The 23,006-nt window shown below is 41.2% G+C and overlaps 1 protein-coding gene across 1 annotated transcript in view; it reads right to left on the bottom strand.

Annotated features, from left to right (window-relative positions):
* Window positions 1–23,006, bottom strand: part of Mtbp (MDM2 binding protein) — a 62,287-nt gene that overhangs the window by 3,202 nt on the left and 36,079 nt on the right. Inside the window, exons 14-20 of the mRNA XM_057791826.1 lie at window positions 21,426–21,587; window positions 18,653–18,770; window positions 14,764–14,919; window positions 10,664–10,759; window positions 4,181–4,447; window positions 2,245–2,482; window positions 1,510–1,623 (exon numbers count right to left, since the gene is read on the bottom strand). Of these exons, the coding sequence (XP_057647809.1) occupies window positions 1,510–1,623; window positions 2,245–2,482; window positions 4,181–4,447; window positions 10,664–10,759; window positions 14,764–14,919; window positions 18,653–18,770; window positions 21,426–21,587 (1,151 nt within the window). The remainder of the gene's footprint in view (window positions 1–1,509; window positions 1,624–2,244; window positions 2,483–4,180; window positions 4,448–10,663; window positions 10,760–14,763; window positions 14,920–18,652; window positions 18,771–21,425; window positions 21,588–23,006) is intronic.

Raw genomic sequence — 23,006 nt, 5'->3', positions numbered from 1 at the left:
TCAGCCCATCTATTAGAAGGCCCTTCTACTGACTTCTTACTCCTCAAACCAAAAGGAGTCTTTGTAGTCTCTGTGCATGGTTTTGGTGATAGCATGTAGTTCTGGCTTTATGGGCACAGTTTTCTTCCGGGAGAATTAGAGATTCTATAACTTCCCCCACTTTCTACTTCTTAAGAGTACTCTTTAGTTTACATTTTAGCCTCACTTGAGTCAGAAGCTATCCACAGAAGTTGGCTAGTCCTTGGCCGTCCTCCTCTATTTAAGAGAGACACTGAACATATGGGAGCCCTGAGCTTCACAAGGCAGGGAAGAGACATCCAGCTGGCTGCTCACTGTACCCCAATATTGTCTTTGCACTGAAGACTTTACTGCCACAGAGGTGTGGGCACAGAACCATTTAAAGACCCATATTCACCACTGTGGCAGAAGGTCATTCACTTTATGGGTTTGTTTAGTTCCTCCACCTTCCTCTCATTTCCAGTGTTTCCAGCATCTGCCGAGACCGAGAATCTCAGAATCTGCTGGTTGAAGCAGCGTGAGTCTCATTGGTATTTCCAGCAGAAATCAGGTAGGCTTCTTAAGAGCTACATTTACTCGGCATACGCTGTCATGTGCTTTTGAAAATATCCAACAAGGTATTTTTCTACAGTTTTTTTTCTTACCTCTTTCTTCATTTGATTTTTCTAGGAATACTGCATTTCTTGAGAAGATTTAAATGAAGGAATTGAGTACATGTGTCACTCTGTAATCTTAACCAAATATCTACCTATCCTTGCTGGTTACATCTAAGGCAGAGAGGATAAACCAGCACTTAAGTTCCAGAAAACCGACATCCAACTGTGACCCAGTGGCTGGAAGACAGCTCAACTGAAAAGGATGTCTGTGTGTAAGGACAAGGACCTGAGGTCAAATCCTCAGCACTGATGTAAAAGGTCAAACATGGATGGGTATTTCTCTAACTCCAGAATTAGATGGTGGAGACAGGAGGATCCTGGGAGCTCACTGTCTAGACATGAAAGCCAAAATGACATGGCTCCAGTTCAGTAAGAGACTTTGCCTCTCTGTCCATCTTTGGCCTCGAATGCACATACAATAAACACACAAAACCACATGATTTAACAGAAAAATAAATAAAACTATCACCTGAGGAACCCCTCTCCCCAAACTCTTTTCATCTGGCCAGTAAGGGTCGCTTCTAAAATAATATACTTGCCTTTTGGCTTCATATAGTGCTTTATCATAAAATAATTACCAATTAATGCCTAAACTCCAAATTAGAAAAAGGTCTGAGGAAAAACACTAAAGCCTCTGGATGAAGCAGCTTTCTATACACAAAGGCTAAAGTCAAATAAATCAACTGTAAAGCAGTTTTACTCCAGTAGTTCTGTGTCCTCCAAAGCAGCGTGGCAGCGAGTGTACAGTAACAGTACAAGGGCTACCTGCACAATAACGTCTGACAGAAACATCACAACACAGACTAACGCCCCTCGAGCAGAGAAGACACCGCACCTTTAGGTAGAACTTGGAGATGTCGAAGAGCCTCTGGCTGCAGGCGGCGAAGCACTCGTGGGCCTCGGTGATGCGCTGCTGCTTCAGCGTGTCCTTCACCACCTCCTTCAGCATCTGCAACAAAAAGGAACACGCGGCTGACATGGCTCAAAACGGCTGCCACTGTTTCAACAGGGTCTGATCATAAACGAGCCGTGAATCATAGCGTCATGTGCCTGCACTTAAGAGGAACACGGCTGTTTTGACAAAACGGTTGAGAAAGATGCCTGTGACATCACAGGATTCACGTTCAGCGGGAAATGCCTAGAGTAAGTGGTGAAAAGGATTGACATCACAACCTGTGACCTGAAACCCGAATGTCAGTTATACACAGCTGAGAAATGTATACATGGCAGAGAAATTTTCTTTATAAGAAAAATGTCGAACATAGAAAATAGAGAGGAAGCTTTATAATGTTCCCATTTGGATGCGCTGGCATGCCAGTTTGTATAACAGATAATCAATTTCTGTCTAATGTGTATCACTGACACCCCGCCCCCCTTTCTCATCATCTACTGTCCTTCCCGGGCCGCACTGGAAACTGGACTTAGGGCTTCACACATGCCAGGCAAGTCCTCCAGGGCCGAGCTCCAGCCTTCTTCATCTTTCTTGCATCGGATTATTATAAATTGTTGTTTTATTCTCCAGCTAGGCATGTTTTTAAGGCTTCACATATGGAAAGCGGGAAGTCTTTACCCGTGTGTGTTTCTGTGAGCGCGATTCCTTAACTTGCTTTGGTGGTTTTGATGCGCATGCGCTCTTCTGTCCTGCACCGGTCTTTGCGGTGACTTTGGAAGCCTCGCGACGAGGAGCTGGAAGCACTGACACAGACCGCTCTGTGTGAGGCTTTCGGGATGTCCCCACGTGACGGTAACGATTACTACTGCAACTTGTCTGAGAAAGCAGACAATCAGAACTTTCTGATTTCGTAAGTCTGTAAGGAGGGGCAAAGTAAAAATGAAAGGAATCAACAATGGAGTCTACTTTTTGCTTGAAATGTTACAAATATTTCCATGCAAAGACAAAGTTGAGAAAATATCTTGCTAGTTTGCACTAAATAACTTACACCAAACAATGAAGCTATTGTTCCTTCAGTTCTGCGAATTAGTCACTGTGATAGCATTGTCAACAGAATCCTGACTCGCCTGAGCAATGGCTCTGAGCGTGCCTGTGGGAGGTTATCATGACTGCACCGAGTGCTGTGGACAGACTCATCTAAACGTTGGGGGTGCTGGACTGTATCAGGGGGCTGGGCAGCACGGTGCGTTCATTGCTCTCTGCTTCCGGTTGTGGATGTGATACATGCAACTGCTTCAAGCTTTTACTACTGTGACCTCCCCTGCCAGGAAGGGCTGTAGACCTTAGCCGCAAGCTGGGATAAGCTTTCCCTCCCTTACTTCGCTTTCTCGGGGTACTTTACCAGAGTAACAGAGAAATAGCTAGGGCAGTAATTAAAACAGAAAGCAAGTGAGAACTAGCTCTGTAGCCAACATGGGAAGCAGCAGCAACCCGAGGACACCCCTTCCATTTACCCACTTAACACCCCATTATGCACTCATATTTCATTAAGGAATTTTAAGAAACCACAAAGCTCTGTGTTATAATATCTCAGCAACTATCTGTGCAAAATAGGTAATGAAAACAAATACAAGTAGAATAAAAAAAAAGGTTCTTATTTCAGTTTTTCTAAAACACTTCTATTTGCTTTTGCGATGACTTGGAAATGTTTTCCTTTTCCAAAACAGGCAGCGGAGCCATTCCTCCTCTCCTCTCGGACACAGAATACTTTCCTCTCTGAGAATAAATCTTTTAAATGGTTTTTGCTTTGTAATTTAATCGGACATAAAAAATGCCACGAGCTAACAAAGTTCTCCTAAGAATCATTTAGCTATTCCATACCATGAGATAGTATTCTCATATTTTCGCCTGTTCAAAAAGACTTGAAAGCTTTATTTCTACATATTTTATAGTTAGTTTTAAAGGTTTAAGTATAGCTACAACTTACAGTGTATTTTATTTCAAGGGCCTAAATCTGACACATGGTCTAAAGATCTATAAATTCAGTATTTATTTTTAATCAACATCAAAATTCTAATATATTTGAACTATTTAGCTGGCAAAAAAAAAAAAAAAAAAAAAACAAAAAAAAACGGTATCTTGAAAAGTTCCATAAAATATACTAACTATGTAGGCTTTAACACTTTACTTACATGTAACAAGTGGTTTTTAAATGGGGACCCGGGAGCCTCTTGCTTGAGGGCCAATGGAGGCAGCGATGGCACAGAGAGAGAGTCAGGAAATTCCACCTTCAAATACCACCTTCAACAGTGCCACTGAGCCCTCCTTCCCCTACTGGTCTTGACTTATCAGCTTTATAGGCCCCATTGTGCTCATGGACTGTGCATTGGCATAGAAAGTAACAGAATTTTTTTTTCCAAGTCATTTCTTTTTATACCTTATAAGCAAAACCAGCTAACCACTCAAATAAACGAACTTCCTAGTATAAAGGAAGGAATCTAAAAATCTATGCAGAGGGAAGCATTAAAAAAAAATGAGGCGAATGCGAAAAGCGACCCTCCAGAGAATAAAGCACTTCTCTGGAGAAGCCACGTCTGCACACTTGACAGGTCACCTTTTCTGGGGGTAGTGGCAACTCGGATCTTTAGATCTCCTTTTCAAACCAGAAACTTCAGTTCGGAGCTCGCTTTGTAGTGCTTCTCCGTCGGGGACACTCCGTGGCTCTGACAGAACTGCGGGGGACGGAAGAGGGCTCAGCACAGTGGGGACCGGAAAACTGTCTCTGGTGCAGGTGGTCTGGGTCTCATAACGAATAAGACGAGACTGCAGTTCAGAAAATCCCCCATCTCTTTCTAAAGCTTTCTGGTCGTCCAAGCAGTATCTAAAATGAGGAGAGAGCATTAACGTCCAGGAGAACAACAGGACTTTCCCTTTCTAACAGAAAACAGCAAGATGGTGACTTAAAAGCCCTTAGTTTCCTGAGAATTTTTGGAAGTTTGGCTGAATGGCCCACTTGCTCTGCAGCTCATCTTTTTTCAAGTCTGCTACACAACAGAAAGGTCCACAAATGTGAAGCCATCTGAGTCCTCTGGACTGGGTTTTTGTGGCAACAGATTAAGTTCATCCTTTGGACAATTTCCAAACTAGCACGGCTGTGGTTTTAATGCCTCTCAAAACTCTAGCCACCCCCTAACTTCTCTGCATGACTCTAGTGTAGCAGTGGGAAACGGACTCCTGCTGGAAAGGGCAAGTTTATTTTCAACACAAAGATTTATAGGGATGAAGGAGTTCAACACGGCCTCGCCTCACAGCTCAGAACACTTTCAAGCTTTTTTCTTTTTCTGCAATTCACTCCTCACCTGATGGGCACACTTTCTTTCAAACACGCTGGTTACCTATATATCTGGTTTCTGGTTAAACCTAATCCGGTGAATCAATGACGTATTAGCTGTGCAAAAGCTTCTGGACTCAATCTCCTGTGCTGAGCACAACAGATAAACACACAGGGAGAGCATCAATGACCTTGTAAAGCTCCCCCCTTCCTTCCCTCTCCTAACTGCATCACGGAGCACAAATGGCCTCACCCAGGAGACTGATGAAGTAGAAACCGTTCAAACCTTTCTCTGCCACCTGCCCTCTCCACCTGAAGAGTTCTAACGTGGTGCCTAACACCAGAATTCATCTCTCACAGAACACATCACTCCTCAGATGCCTGACAGCCCAATGAGGATTTCAGAACCTCATTTTTCAATCAGGACACATATTTGATTTCAAAGACTATAGACCATAGATTTATATGAATTTAAAACCTGGTTCCTTTACCCATTAGCTATGTGATTGGCTAAATTATTTTAAGCTGCTGTTCCCTGGTCTGCAGCAAAATGTGATTTGTAGTAGTTACCGAAGGAGGCGCTATCAGGATTATTTGAGAGGTGTAATTGGGTCAGATTCTGAAAATGCCAATCAGCCCCCATCATCATCAAATTTATTTTCTACCACAGCGAGTCTTACAACACACCAGTCACGTGTAGCCTAAGTAGCAGAATCAGAACTTACACTCACTGGGTGACTGCGGAGCCTAACTGTAACCACTCGGTATAGTATCTCTTAGGTTACGGTATAAGGTCACCACACTCTAGTCAATGCATGGTTGCATCTGACAATCTGCTGAAACACACACCCAGACCATCACGGTCACTGACTCTCTGACAAAGGGTTTAAAGGCGATTCTAAAAGAAAGAATACATAGACAGTGGAATAGAGGCCATGATTAGGAGAGGGGGCGGTGCTGTCAGTCCAAGGGTCCTAAATGGCAGAGTTCTGTGGGATCTAAGGTACAGAATGAGGACGACAATACGTGTTCTATTCTGAACATCTGCTATCATTAGACTTTAAATGCTTCTTACACATGAAAAAAGAGCTAACTGTGTGGATGATGGCTACGTTAACGTGACTGTAGTAACCATTTCACTCTGTATACACACGCACACAGACACACACATATATATAACAACACTGTATTATGTATCCTATATATAGTTGAAATACAAAGCTGCTTAAGTGATCCTAAAGTGTGGTGCAGACTGGAGGAACTCTGGTTTAAACTACCTGAACTATGAGAAAACAGTTCTTATCCCAGAGGACTGACCGGTGGGAGAGCTAGGCTAGATCACAGATTTCCAGGCTTGATTGTTTTTCTAGTCTGTGCCTAACTTATTTTTGAGTGATCAGCAGGAACCCTGAAGCTACTGACACTATCCTGGCATGGAAATAAAACATACAGGAAAGTTAAGAACCGTGAGTTTGCGTGAAGGCTCTGGAGAAGAAGCACCATGTTAGCAGATTAGCTTGTGTATAGAACTGCGTGGAGAGAAACAGATCCTTTGACTCTAAGGATATTTTTGTACTACAGTGTTCTATTTCTAAGATGTGGACTTTTAACTGTCTCAAAATCCCAGGCGCTCCCAATGCCCTTCAACTGAATTATGGACGTTGCACATGCTCCCTGCGCTGCCATTAAAATGCCCTTTAAGACACTATGACTTGGTGACTTGGTAAAAGGAGAGACACAGAATACAATATCTGACGTTAGGGAAATATTTATGGTTGGAAAAATGATTAATAGTTTCATATTTTCTACAAAAGAACAGCTAAATGTTTTATGGGTCCTGTGCTGGCTAGTTTTATGTCCACTTGACATAAGCTAAATCCCTCCACAAGATGGAACTGTAGGTAAGCCTGATGCAGGAGGGATCATTGTGTGTAGGGCCACCCCTGGGCAGACTGCCCCCTGTTCTATAAGAAACCAGGGTGAACAAGCCATAAGGAGCAAGCCCGCTAAGTCCTAGCATCAGCTTCTGTCTCCAGGTGCCTGCCCTGTTTTAGTTCCTATCCTGACTTCCTTCAGCGATGGAGTATGGATACGGAAGCATAAGTCAAACTATTTCCTCCCCAGCTTGCTTTTGGTCATGGTGTTTCATCAGAGCAATAGTAACCCAAACTAAGCCAGGTCTTAACAGAAAAAAAAAAAAATACCCATAAGCTATTTTGTTTTGTGATTTACACAAAAATACATCTCGACAATGAAGAAAAGTTTCTCTGTAGTTTTAAACTACTCTGAAGCTTATTTCTGTGTCATTATCTATACTGAGCACCAGTATGTGTCCTCCCCCTATGAACTCAAGTGTAAGGTTATTAATGAAAATCCCAGAGTCAGGTATAGGGTACCTCCCTATGAACCACTGGTCAGGGAAGCGTCATAATGGGGAAGTGAAAAGTAGATAGTATAAAGATACATTGTATGCACAAACATACACTGTAGACACACATGAAATTATCAAAGAGTAAATAAAAAAAGAAAAAAATTAAGGAAAGAAAAGGACACAACAACATAACAAACCCATGTTTCTGACTAAGGGAGGCCCTCTTTTACAGAATGGTTCCTTCTGTCTCAATGTTCCCATCTTAATAAGCACAAATTTATAGCAGAGAAAAAGAACATAGCTCGATTTGTCAATAGACTAGGGAGATTACAGAGGGAAACTACTCTGTAATGAATGTGCTTCATGATACTGTAAATAAAAGGCCATGAGGGTTTGGGCACTAATGCACAAATAGTCATTTAATAGTCTAATAAATGAACAGGAATAATAACATTGTTTACAAATTCAGATGCACCATTAATCTTTTTCCTATATTAAATTAAAACAACAGAGACAAGAGGGAGCTGAAGCACAAGATGGACACAACTGTATTACAGCACTGTGGGGCAATGATCTACAACGCTCTCCTACAAGAGAAACTCCAGCCAGCTACTCAGGTGAAACTACGGCTGTGTATTCAAAGCAGTGCTTCCGTGAGCTCACGAGGCCAAGGAAGCCCCAACCATCTGTGTACTGGGATATTCTGTCGATGTAGCAAGGAAGATGCTACTAGCACAGCTTTTCCTCAGCAGAGATACTTTGTGAGAATACAAATAGAGCTTACATAAAAATATCTAGAACTCTTATTTGGGTATCTTTAATAGATTAGGATCATTGCATATGCATGAATGAATACTAAATAAAATGTTAAAATAGAGTAGAAGGCTCTAAACCTATCAAATGGAATGAGAGAGATAGAACTCAATGGGCATAGTGTAAGGAACAGAATTAAATATAGATTTAAAAACTTGGGGTCAGATGTGGTGGCACATACTTTTAAACCCAGCATGTAAGAGGCAGAGTTCAGGATCAGCCTTGTGTGTTTAGTAAACTAGGTCAGTCAGCCCTATATAGGAGATAATTCGGTGTGGGCAAAAGTACTTGCTATGCATTCATAAGGACCTGAGTTCAGGTTCCTAGCATATAACGTAAGACGCTAAGTATGGCATTGTCTTAATTAGGGTTTCAATTGCTGTGACAAGACACTATGACCAGGGCAACTGTTACAAAGGAAAACATTTAATTGAAGTGGTAGCTTACAGTTTGGAGATTTAGTTCATATCAACATGACCAGGAACATGGTGGCATGCAGGTGGACATGGTGCTGGCTACATCTTGATCAGAAGGCAACAGGAAGTGTACTGAGACACTGGGCAGTATCCTGAGCATAGGAAACCTCAAAGCCTGCCCTAACAGTGACACACTTCCTCTAACAAGGCAACACCCACTCCAACAAAGCCACACCTCCAAATATTCCCTATGAGAATATGAAAGCTAGTCACATTCAAACTACCATAGGCAGTGTATGCCTGTAACCCCAACTCCAGAAGGAATGAAAAAAAAAAAAAAAAACAAATAACAAAAAAACAGATTGCTCAGGCATGGGAATGGCCATCAGCTTACATGAAAATCATTGACTCTTGTTTCAGTTAGAGACCCTGAAGGGAATAAGGCAGAGAGCAATAGAGGAAGAGATTTTATATCCTCGGGCCTCTACATATGCATCCACAGCCACACAACTGCACGCACACGCATGTGCATAAACACACACACATACACAAAGTAAATCAATAAACAAAATGTAAATAAATAAATAGCAAAAAAACCAACGAGAAAAGGGGAGCTAAATCCTCATTTTTCATAGCAGAGAGTTAGTTTTGTCGGGAAGCTTAAAAACAACACTGCCAGAAGGTGTTCTCTAGAAGTAAAGAAGTAAACACTAAGAAAAACTGAAGCCAAGAATGTGTTTCTGAAAGAACAGAACTGGAGGTAGCGCCCACAAAGGAAAGACTGTGACATGAAAGTTGGGTGTGATCTCGGGCGTGGCAAGGTGTAAGTAGGGATGGGGGAGAAGGTACGGAGGAACGAAGGAGGTAGGGGTGCTGCTAACCAAGCTGGGGATGGCTGAAAAAAACTATATAAAAACCCACAGCTTTGTAAAACATGTAAAAAATTAATTTAAAAAGACTTTGAATGGGAAGTACCCTGCATGGGTGGATGCTGCTGCTTCCAGAAGACAAGGTTATAAATGAAAATCCCAGAGCCAGATATAGGGTACCTCACTATGAACCCCTGGTTAGGGAGCTTCAGATCGGGGAAGTAAAATGTAGATGTTTATGAATATACATTGTATGCATGCATGAAATCATCAAAGAGTAAATTAAAAGAAAGAAAAGAATTAATGGCTGCAGAGCTCAAAGATACCAGAAGGAAGCCACCACTGTGGTTTTGCTAAATATCTGTGCTGTCGAACTGCCTTCTAAACGCTTATACTTATACCACAGATTAGTGTTGCTGCCAGCCCTGCTCAGAGAAGCCTCTGTCTGTGTGGGCAGTATTTAATACAAAATATAACTAGTCAAGTGCTGAGAGAAACCAACTGCTGAGTGCTCAGCCCTGAAACGCACCTCGATTGCACACCGAGAACATCATGAAAATGAAGGCAGAAAGAATACAAGAGCTGTGAAATGGGTCTTCTAGACACAACATGGCCATCTGATTTAACAAGCCACAAAGCTGTGGCCCCCAGCACGAAAGTTGCATAAGATCGGACCTAGCAACATCCCATCATGGATTCAGGAGAGGTCCCACCCTCCCTGAGGAGCCACTGGCAAGTAATGCTTGCTGGGGGGCGTGGGGTCATTTTCTTCAGTGGTAAGGTGCTCAAATAGCTGCTACAAATGCTTCTGTAAGCAACACTAATTAAACTTAGTGGTAAGAAAACACACAGAAAGGGAAGAGAGGGGCAGGGGCCGTGGAAAGGGAGTTTGCTGAGGGGAAGGGATTAGAGGGAGCGAGAAACATAAGAAGTTGGGCAAGGGAGGTGAATGCAATCAAACTACATTACCCAAGCATTAAATGGTCAAGTAAAAAGCAAAAAGGCAACTGAAATGTTATAATGATGTACACATAATTAATATTTTTAAATCCAGAGCTCATCTTACTTACTAGTTTCTAAGCAATTACAGTATAATTAGTGACCAGGGAACATTAATGTGACCCACAGAGAAAATATATATTAATAATGTACGGAACACAGAAATTTTGAGAAAAATACCAAGTAACTAAAAAGATGTGGATCTCTATCAAATTATGCCGTTTTATTTCACTTACACTCCACACTCAAATCAAAAAGGCTATAACAACAAAACACCAAAGTATAAATAAACACTTACTCAATTCCATGGTAATGGCATTCGGAGGCTTTTTCAAAAGGCAAGACCTGAAGTTTCCGAGGACTAAGTTCTGGTGTCAAGACAAAAGTTTTTTCCCTGAAATACAAAGGTTTCATTTGTGGTTAAGGTTTGCTACATGACAGAGAAAGGTAAATTCCTAAGGAGGTAAACATGACTGCCTCCCCGACATGTGACTGTTTTTATGGTGTCCTGAGCAGCTTCCCTCAACTTGTCATGAGCCAGGGTCATCTGGGAAATGGAAATCTCAAACGATAAAGTATCTCCATCAGATGGGGCATGTTCCTGGGTAATGATTGATGTGGGAGGGTCCAGCTTACTGTCAGCAGTACCACCCGCAGTGGGTCCCAGATTAAGAAAGTGGGCTGAGCAATTCATGGAGAAAACGCCAGTTGGGAGCACTCCATGGTTTCTTCTGCAGTTCTTGCTTCAAGAGCTAACCCTGAGTTCCTTCGCGATGTACTGTGATACAGAAGGGTAAGCCAAATAAATAAACCCTTTCCTCCCAAAGTTGCAGTAATTTATCCCAGCAACAGAAACCCTAATGAAGACAAAGCATTAATGTTTAGGTAGTTGGAGGCAGTGGTGTGAGGACAGCCTGAGTTTGAGGCCAGCCTAGGCCAGTCTGGGATAAAGAGCAAGATCCTGCTACGTGGGAGGAGTTAAGGTATACCAGAAAGCCTAAGAAGGAAATGAAACAGGCTAGAGCTATGTCCTTTGCCCCATCTGTTTACTGTGCCTCCATTTTAAAAAGTACAATGGTACTCACAGAACAAATTTTTATGAGAATGAGTAAATCAAAAAGGAAAATGTTTTGTAATGTAAATTCAGGAAGCAGCATTATCCCTAAAATGTATCACCTGGCCCTTGGTTAAAACACTGTGAGAGAGGAATAAGATTAACTTGAATCTTTGCTAACAAGGAAAGTGCTTACTTCTTACTGTAACTCAGAGTGTAGACAGCCTGCCATTGATGTTGAGAATCAGCGACTTTACAAGGATCAAAAGGTCTAGAAACTTAAGTGACAAATTTGGTTCTTCTGACATATGTTTCAATCAGCAGGCCTTTAGAACTAATCTTATGTTGAGTTATCAAAAGCTATTAATGCCCGAGTCCTTCCACACCCAAACCTGTAGGACCACGGTGACTGTGGAGAAGAGAGAGGCTGCTGCAATCAGAGTAAGATCACTGCTTATCCTGTCACGGGCCTCCCTTCCCTGATAAGTTAGAACCTGATTAGTTAGGTCTAATGGCCTCAGTCACAGTCCTGAAACTCGAATCAAACTCAGATCTAGCTACATGGAAACGGGGAAAGTCTGAAGCAGCGCTGGGTCTTCTTCACATAGTGAAGCGCACAGTGAAACCGAGGCTTGGATACAGAGCTGGGAACAGGTGCACTAATGGAAAGGCAGGCAAATCCAGAGAACAGACAATACACTTGCCCACCCCACCCCACCCCACTCCTGACCTTGTAAGAAGGGCTGCCCTTCAGCCACCAAAGATTACATTCAGAACTACATTATTACATTTAAATGTCAAACACGTGCCAATTAATGAATAAAAAAACCCTCATATGCTAATACCTCTAAGGTGCTCTACAAAAGTATCATTAGTAAATTGCAGTGGCCTCATTATTTTGATGAGGGACCCTTCGCATGAATAATCTGTAAAACAGGACTCTAGTACTTAGCATTTTACTCTTCTGTTCATCATTTCTTATTTCAATCCTTCCCAGGGCATTATTTTTATTTAATTATCACTCATCTCAGTTTTTCTAAAAGAAATGTGATGAATATGTTTTTGTTAATGTTCTTATTTCCTTGGTTTATGTGAGGAGCAAGGCTTTCCTTTGTGTAATGGAACAGTAACTGGGTGGTGCCTTGATAGGCAAGAGCAGCCAGGTCAGCTCAGCTTTCCACGTTCATCTTTAGTCAGTGGTCCTCAGCCTTCTTAATGCCATGACCCTTTAATACAGTTCCTCATGCTGTGCTGACCCCAACCATAAAATTATTTGCGTTGCTACCTCATAACTGAAATTTAGCTACTGTTCTGAGTTTTCTGACGTTCTTAGGTGACCCTGTGAAAGGGCCCAGGGGGGTTGTGACCCTAGGTTGAGAACCACTATGTTAAGTGAAGCCACAGTAATAATGACGCCCTTCTTTCCTAATGTCAAAGAACCATTCAGTTTTCTAAGAGCTAGGCAAAGTGGCACGTGCCTCTAGCCTCAGTATTTGGGAGGCAGAGGCAGGAGGATTGCAAGACCAAGGTCAAGTCTGACCATATTATAAGTGTGTGATCAGCCTAAGTTACAGAATGAGTTAATGTCAAAATGAAAACATGTAAATTTCACAGAGAATTTTACGTTAGCAATATCTCTCCTACTATGTAATTGAAAGCCACTTTTGCAGTCAAAGGGCACGGCTGAGGTAGGTCACCAGGGCCGGGTCAGTACATTGATCTCTGCATTGGGACTAATTATCTGATAGGACTGCTGATTCCACCAACCAGAGTAAAGACCATGGCCCACATTCTCTGTCAGACAGGGCCGTCCCCCTGAAGCAGGGTGAGAAAACAGCTCTGAACATAGGAGACAGTAGGACTTACATAGCCCCCAAAACTGCAAGGCTAGGGTTCCAAAGGTTTTTGGTTATGTAGGAACTTGGCAGAACATTTCCAAATTATTTAACAAAATATCTTATCAGGAACATGTCAAATTCCAGAAAATTTCAGATCCAAGTTTTACAAAAAACAGGAATGAACTTCTTCTGACCTTGTAATAAGAAGGCTTCTAATCTTAAATGGAGTCAGGCTGGTCCATCAAGGACCACAGTGCGATGACCAGAGAGAAGATGAGCAGCTGTGTGAGGCCTGCTTCCAGAGTTCACACTAATGGGGTTCTCAACTCAAAGCCACAAGAAAATAAAGGACCCAAAGTTATGCGAGTTTTATGTCATTGGGAGCACTAGGTCATTCTGACCCCACTCACACAGTCCTCCACTGTCGGCAATGCTCTGCCCTCTCTCTCCAGTAACATCCACAAAAGACAACAATTCTCTATTTCTGAAATAACAAAAACCCATTCCAAAATTTACCTTTAAGATAAATATTTATCAGTGCATTCAAAACTAGCTTGGTAGAAGGGATTGGAGTAAGACAAAGGGCCTTTATGGTCCTTTAGAAAGTTTTTAAAATGATGGGTTAACAATGAAAAAGAAATTTGGAGTGTAAGCAAATTATGAAAGCATCACAAGAAATTGATGCTACAATTTTATTCACCTGTAGCCAATGCCAGCAGCAGCCAGCATTTGCTAACTAGCAACTGAGTGAGCACTGTCTCAGAAGTCAATTGAGTATAAATTATTTATGCAGATGCTGAGTTCGTACTTGGTAATGTCATAGCTTCATAACAACCTTTCTTTCTCACCTCCTTCAGTAGGAAGGGTGCGACTCTGGCCATTAGTAGTCATAACTGACAATCATCATGCCAAGTGGTGGCAAAATCAAAACTAAACAGCAATGCAGAAGAGAGAAATTAAAAAAAAAAAAAAACATATTTGCAAGTCAAAGCCTAACTTCCTACAATGAATTTCCAGGCCTGGCAGGTAAAGGCGCTAGCAAAGCAACCCTGTATCACCTGAGCTCAACACCTGGGACTCACGCAAAGGTGGCAGGAGAGAACTGACTCCAGAAAGTTGTCTTCTGAGCTGCACGTGCCCACCGTGGCACACCTGTGATCCCCCCACCCCCACATACACACATTATACACACTCAGAATAAGGATAAATGAAACAAAGGCAAGAAAAAAACTAAATGTATTTCCCCACACGAAGTAGAAGCCCTTGCCACTGACTTCTACGGGAGCTGTACTGAGCTGCCTTCATCATCTTTGTTTTGGTCAAATTCAAGGTCACACAACAGAAGGACATTTGGTGACTGAAGAAGTGTGGCTGTTAAGGCGAGTGATAAACAGTGCGGGGATTCTGCCTCAGCTCAGAGCATCAATTAACTACATGGGGAAAAACACAATGTTATTTTTAAATGACTTTTAGAAATTAGTTGCAAATTATAGGTCTATAACTCACCCCCTTTGAATCTGTAATGGCTGTAGATCTCCAACTGGTAATCCATCCGAGGTGAAATATTTCAGCAGTTCCTTAGCATCCAATAATGTGATTGAGTCCCGGGGACCCTCTTTATGGCCCAGCAACTGTTCAGATGAGCGAGGTAATGAACCAGTTCTGGGAAAATAATTTGTATAGTTTTATTAAAGGTACATTCAAATCCGCCATAGGCAGGAAACGATGGTGAGAGCAAAACCCACTACAAATACAAAAAGAAGTCAGGAATTACACATCTACAGAAAACTAATTACAGCCTCTTTAATTGTGAACTAGATTTTAAATAATCTGCAGGTCACATGGAAACTTGCGGCTTCTGTTTTAATCATCCTACTACAGAAACAATCATGATTATATTCTTTATTAAAAATAACACATTAACTATTCAGTAGTATACAGTTACCAATTCTATAAAATTTAAATTTAAACTGAAAACCCACAATATAAATTTTGGAGGCCAAGAATTGAATGTTCCAATTTTCTCTAAATTTAAAAGATTATTTAAAGCGTGGCCATGAAATGAGACTGTAATGGAAATTCTCTCCAAGGTCTCCTTGAGTCATGCTTACAACATCATGAGTACACACTGAATTATTATTACATCTGAAAGACACGCAGGACTTTGCATTTTTGAAACGATTTTTACCTACAATATGTTCTTAATCTTCACAAATTTCCTTGGGAAAAAAATGGAATAGGTCTTATAGCAAAACAAAGTAACGCCTAACAAGTACTTTATAAAATGCAATCAGCAGCCATGCCTAAAAACAGCCATTGTTCCTATTCTTTCAGGTAGAGACTGCAACATACCATCAGTTACACTGCAGGTGGGGTAACACAGAGGACAAAATAGCTCAAAACTGAGACTGACTCCAGTAAGGGCCACCTCTGTCTTTGTCACTCCATAAACCAGAAAACCACACAGCAAGTCATTAAATAACTAAGTAAATAAATAGATAAGTAAACGGATGAACATGGTCTCATCTCAGGAAACAGGAACCGCTTCATTATGTTCTGAACTGCTCTACCGCCATAGCATAAATAAAAATCACTATGTCACCATGAATTTAATCACTCAACTCCAAAGCAACTTAAAATGTTAACTTTTTTATATTCATTGATTTATTGTGTGTGTGTATGTGCACACGCATGTGTATATGTGTGCTCATCTGTGTGTGTGTGTGTGTGTATTTAAATCCAAGGATAACCTGTGAAAGTCAGTGCTCTCCTCCCACCAAGTGGGCAGTGGGGACTGAATTCAATCCCTCAGGCTACACAACAAATACCTTTTTTTGTCCCCTGAGCCACTGTGCCAGCCCAACTTGATTATATTTTACATATTACACAAATTACATCAACATTTTTATGAATAACTCTATGATTAAAATACTGGCATTAAGTTTTAGACCCGTGTCTCTTACACTAAGGACCATCACACGCGGGCAGATCCACTTCCCGTGTCTAGTCCCATTATTGTTAAATGGGATAGAAGTCTAATAAAAATAGGCTAGCAAGAGAACACGTGAGCATTTTCTCAGAATTCCATACTCTGGGTGGGCAGGAACTGCACTGTGAGTTTAATTTAATTTCTATGGAGCTTCTTTAATAGTATCTTACAATGTTCCTTAATCAGTACTAATCACAACTGCATTACAGCCTGGATGCAATGGGAAATGTATGATTTGCATTTATATAGAATCCAAACACAAGCATTTCAAAGCAGCTTTTAAAAGCCCAATTTGTGATGAATTGCTCTACTAAGATCCGTCTCAGCTTAGAAAATAACACTGGCAACTAAGCTTTAAACGTCTGCATGCATTCTGTCATAACATTTCCGCAACTTTAAAATAAAACGAGGATCTCATGCCCACTCTGATGTGGTGAATGCCATGGCACAGGTTGCTGAGTGAGTCTAAGACTGCATTGTGCTCTCTGACTTTCACCATTAGATGACTCCCTAGTTAAAGCCGCTTTAACACTAACAAAATTCTGCCGGGCGGTGGTGGCGCACACCCTTAATCCCAGCACTCGGGAGGCAGAGGCAGGCGGATCTCTGGGAGTTCGAGGCCAGCCTGGTCTACAAGAGCTAGTTCCGGGACTGGCACCAAAGCTACAGAGAAACCCTGTCTCGAACCCCCCCCCCCCCCAAAAAAAAAACATTAACGTAGCTTTTGCTCTGACACAGGAATCTGATGTGGTTTCCCACTGAAGCACCTGCAGTCCTTCCTGACGACTGACTTTACAAATATCACTGTAATATAGTGAACAGGGCTCACTCTGACTTGCGAACCCACAATCGCGGCTCACAGTTTACTACACAGGTCTGACTTTCAGCAGAAGCCAGGACGTAAGGGTGGAAGGAGATACAGAAAACACATTCTACAGAAGCCTTAACATGGCCGTTAGTGATTAGAAAAGGAACATAACACCGAGCTGTAGCATTTATAAAGGACTCAAGAAAGAAAGGCAATGCTTGACTCAAACTTTGAGTGTCTAACACACTTCTGGTTCCAGACAAACTAAGCACACACATTAAACTCTCTGCTCAAACTGAAACCACAAGGCTGAAGTTCCTGAGAGTAAACCCACAGTAGGGTTAAGAACAAGAAGAATAGAACAGGGGTGCAGAGGTCAGAGAATTTCAAGAGAAGCTAAGCTACAGCAAGCACTTCAATGTCAACGAGGGAGAAACCTCACCGAGAGACTGTCTCTTTCCCTTTCCAGGAAGCCACAGATTTGGGGTCAGAGTGGCACTGTGCACAAATCGAGAGTGATAAAGAGCAGCAATACAAATACTACCTGCTTACAGCCCACCTTCCCTGTGCTAGTCACCATCCTGAAGATACGGGAGCCGGGCCACTGTTTGCTTGTCTGGACCACCCCTCCCTGTGCTAATGACCCATTCTGACAATACAGGAACTGTGCCACTGTTTGCAAGTCTGGGTACTTGTTTTCTTTTGATTATCTCTCCATAAAAAGGAGCTCAAATGAAAGAGAGACGTCAGGGAGTTTGTACTCCACTATCCTGCAATTACACACTGAGTGACTACTATGCACAATGCCAAGGACCAAAGGTAACCCTGTCAGCTGGGTACCCACTTCTGTCTCTGAGAGTACCTACTTCCTATGTGGACAAACATGGCTAACCATTTTACACGCCCCTGTATGGTTCACCTTATATATTCACATGTGCATGCTGGTGAACTTTTAACTTTGCACAAGCTAGGCTCATGTGGGAAGAGGAGGCCTCACCTGAAAAACTCGCTCCATCAGACTGGCCTGCAGGTAAACCTGTGGGTCATTTTCTTGATTAACGATTGCCACGAGAAGGCCCTACCCACTCTGGGCAGGTGGTTCTGGCCTATGTAAGAAAGCAAGCTGAGCAAGCAAGGGAAACACGCCACGGTAGGACCATCCTCCACGGCCCGTTTCCTTTCTATTCTTGACTCCAGGTTCCTGCGCTGCTTGGGTTTCTGTTTTGACTTCCCTCAGTGACGAACTATGTTTGGGATATGTAAGTCAAATAAACACTTTGTTCCCCAAGTTGTTTTTAGCCAGTGTTTTATCACAGCAATAAAAAAGGAAAGTAAGCATATATGTTTATAGAAGATGTCTATAAAGCTAGACAGACATTACTCACGAGTTAGGCACACTTGGAAGGTACCAAGATAATGAAAAGGAAGACATCTTTCCCTTTTAATCAATACACTACTCTACTGATTACCTACTTATTAAAGAAAGCACCTGTTTTTTTATTTGCAATGAAATTACAAGCTACTGAAATATTAATTAAAATATTAAGTATATTCATTTGAAAATACTGAACATGCATTTTTAAAAACTCCAATATTACCTCATTTTTTGTTTAGCTTTTTCAAAAGTTTCTAAGTTCTGAAGAACATGTCTTTCTGGCCATTCCAGAGGATTGGTTTCCATTAGACTTGAAGAATAAGATTCCGCTGTTCTGGCAACTAAAGAAAGCAAAATATACCTCAGCAATGAGAAACACTAACACAATGAATGCTCTATGTAACATAACAGTAAAGCTCACTTGGGGTGTGCTTGGTGATACCCATCCGGAGTCTTAGCACTAGGGAGGCTGAGGCAGGAAGATCAGAATTGGAGGCTAGCATAGGCTATAGTGAGTTCAAGGCCAAGCTGGACTATGTAGTGAGACTGGCTAAGGATGGATGGATGGATGGAAGGATGGATGGATGGACGGACAGACGGGTGGGTGGATGGATAAATGAATGAATAAACAGATAAATAAATGGTGATAGATGTATACACTGTGTGTGTGTGTGTGTGTGTGTGTGTAAAGGCTAAGGACTCAACTGAGACATTTATTAAAGCCATGACTAATGAACTGTATAAAATATCACTGAGAATATTATTGGAAATGAAAATAAAAAATAAAATATCTTCTTCAAATACATTGTATGAGTTAGCACTGATAAAATACAATGAATCTGTCTATTAAGGCTCACATGGAATGAAAGCACAAGTTCGCTATTCTTAACAAAAGTAGTCAAATGAAAGGAAGCCGCTCTATGATGAACACACAAGAACACCGTGACTTCCATGCTACAAACAGAATTAAGTAAAATGAAAAACCTTATTCTTAAGAAAAGGACTACCTCAATCTCAAAAGTCTAATAACTGACTAATACATGCTCATAACGTTTTCAAGGTTGCTTGTGAAGTAATCCTTCCTTATCTGTTAATCGGAGATGCCCTCAACTCACTAAAACTCAGTATCACTTGACTCTAGCCATAGCAGAGGTGAGGGCCATCTCGCTGTTACTATGCTGTCGTGAGTTACCCCAAGTCTGTCCAGAACCCTGGAACCTAACAAGACCTAAAGGCACAGCTTCCATTCTCATCAGCAAGTATTGGCTTAAACAAACAATGGCAAAATTACCAACTGTACTACTTTTTTTTTTTATTTTAAGCTTACCTGTCTTAAGAATGACTTTAAACAATTTATACAGCATTCTAATAAATGAATCAAAATTGCTGGACTTTCACTACTTAAGTCACTGCTGACAGAATCTGTTCTGTTTCTAAACTATAATAAAAATTGGAGCGACCTTTTATTTTCTCTCTACTTAGTAAACTATTTAACCTTGATTACTCTGAAGTATCTTCTAATACCTACACTTGGATGTCCTCAACGAACACCCTCAAAACACACCATTTCCCATTTCTTATTAACAGTGGTGAAATCCATTTGATAGGGTAATGAGCTTTACAGCAAAGCAGTGTGCTTCTTAATGGAGACATGGCTTGGTAATAAAAATATACAGAAAATAATCAATACCAGTTCTGCACTGCTGCACACTCCTGAATTCATAAGCTGATTCAAGTTATCATTTAAAAAGCAAACAATAAATTGTCCCTAAATATTACAAAAAAATTAATTATTAACTGAGTATATAACATAAATATGGATGAGATGACACAGTCTAATATTTAAGAAAAGCAAACAAATCTTAACAAATGTCAGGATTTTGGGGTAATAACTAAACATAATTCTTACAGTAAAATAAAATAGAACATTTTATTTGCTTTTCTAGATACTATACCATGCCCCAAAACAAAATGTAACAAAAGGCTCCCTGAGAGATCAAGAAAATTATTTTTGTAATATCTTATTTTACAAGAAAAAGAAATAGAACCAATACAACTAGAAAAACAAGGAAAGTGACCTTCACAACGCAAATTCCAGCAAACAGGAAGGTAGTATTATCAGTTCATGCGGCTATGAGAATAAGCCATTACGATCTTACAGACCAAAACAAGAATAAATCACAATGAAAAAGTGACATTATTGTTGGTTTGATCTATTTCATAAAGCAACATAATAGTAAATATTTGAAATAATAAAAGGGATTACAACCTGCCTAACAAACTCATTTATGCAACCTCGCTATGTGCCCAGAAGTGCCAAGCAGACACTCCGCGTGCCTTACACAGGCACCACATCCCCTAGGAATCTTCAGCAACTTCAGCAGTGAGTCAATAAAATGGCTACATTATGGCATTCCACACATCCTGACCTGTCACTTGTTATGCTTGCTGGTGTTTCCACAGAGGTAGAACCAGTACAAATCATTCCAGATTGCTAATGAATACAACTGTGCCAGGATATGAAACTGATTGGCCTTACTAGTTTTACATGCAGTTCAATTTACATGTAGATGTATTTATTCAAATCAGTGCTACTAGGAAGTATGGCGACCTTGTGCCCCCAGCGAGTGGCAGCTGGGAAGGGTCTCAGCACATGGTTCTGCCTGTATCCAACTCACTGCATACATATCACTTTCTTCACTTTTTGAGACCTAGCCATTCTGGCAGCTTAGCAAGATGAATAAGACCACAGAGTGCTTCCTCCTGTGCTAAAGAACAGTTAAACTAAACATGCTTGATAAAAGGTGTTAGCAAAAAAGTCTGTCATACTTAGTAAGTAAAGTTCAGATATACACATGTTAAAAAAATACATATCATTCTTTAAATGTGTAAAATATATTTTGACTTGGCCAATATAGCTTATAAAATTTAATAAAAATGCTACACACACACATACCACCACTGCCACCAAAATTTAAAGGAATAAAAAAACTTACCATTTACCATACCAGCAGATTTCATTTTGTCTGTTTGTGTTAAAACTGCTTTAGGGGCGAGGGCATCAAAATGACCTAGGAAGCGCTCCCTTGTCAACACCAACAGACTTTTGAGTTCATCAGCAGAAACTGCTTCAGGCTGACTGGCAGCCTTTCTTCTTTCTGCACGACAACAGACACAATTAACCACTTTAACATTTGTGAGCACCTGCAGTGGTAGCTCCTCTGTCTACAACTTTTGTCAAATATATTTTGAAAGTAAAACAAATATCTACATTCCTGTGTAGCCACATTTCCATCTTGATCTTATTTGTAGGTAATGGCACAATTCGGAGCTACTGTGTGAGATGAGGGAAAGGAAGTACTTGGCTAACAGAGTGGACAGACAGGAAAGGCCAGCCTATAAGACTCCAGAGATATATCACAGAGCATGAAAAGTGGTCTTACATATATATGTATGATATGATAGCTATTCTTGGTTAACAACTTGACTCCATCTGGAATTAGCTAAAATCCAAAAATGGAGGGCACACCAGTGAGGGATTTTTGCTTAATTGTAAGTAGGAAGATCCACTTCTAGTCCTGATCTTGAAGCGGGAAGACACAGCCTTTAATCTGGGCCACACCTTCTGATGGAAGCCTACAGAGGGAAGCGTTTTCTCTTTGCCTGTTTGCTGTTGTCTTCACTGGCATGGAAATCTACTTCTTCGGGATTCCACCATATACTGAAGACAAGCTGAGACACTCAGCCTCAGGGCTGAGCAGCTACTGGATTCTTGGCCTTTTCACTCACAGTCAATCAACGTTGTATTAGCTGGATTGAAGCCTTTAAGTCACTCAATAAGTTCTGCTACTCTGGAGAACCCTGACTAATACAGTATATAAAATTAAAACCCATAAAACTTTCTTTAAATACAATAGCATAGAAATTCCTGTTTCTTCCTTCTCCAATTTGAAAGTCAGAAATGAAAAATTAAGCAATGGTAACAAGAAAAAACAGCAACCCTTCTGAACAAGCTATGGAAGACAGAAGTAAGTGGTAAACTTGAGCCAGCAGGAGAGAGGAGGGATCACTTTTGGTGCCTGCAAACAACGCTACCGAGCAGTATGGGTAATTGTAGTGAAGTACTGGCCTCAAGCCAGACTGGACATGACGGCTTAGGCAGAGCTCGAGCTCTGCCCCCCACTCCACTGTCCAGCCTCAGAGACAGGCAGGCACAGCTCCTTCCAGGTTTGTTTTATTGTGATAGTTCCAAACTACGGGACTTCAGGTATGCAGAAAGGTCATGCTAAAGATGGGGTTAAACATAAGCCCAACAAAAGCCCTATGGTTCTAGACATCAGATCCCAAGTCCTACCACCAAAATACCAGTGGCTACAATGCCTCACTGAAAGGATTAGAGTCCCAGAGATGTATTCAACTTTGTGACACTGTGATGCAAGACTGTCATCTATGAAATTTACGAGTCTATACTGAGCCACAGTCACAGCTATCCTTGGCCATACGTGGCCAGTGGGCCACAAAGGAGTCTATGAACAAAACATAAAACTGAACACCCAGAGAGAGAAGAGCCCCAGGTG

Source organism: Chionomys nivalis, chromosome 17, assembly GCF_950005125.1.
Source record: "Chionomys nivalis chromosome 17, mChiNiv1.1, whole genome shotgun sequence".
NCBI classification, from domain to species: Eukaryota; Metazoa; Chordata; class Mammalia; order Rodentia; family Cricetidae; genus Chionomys; species Chionomys nivalis.
This window is presented reverse-complemented; position numbering and strand designations above follow the sequence as displayed.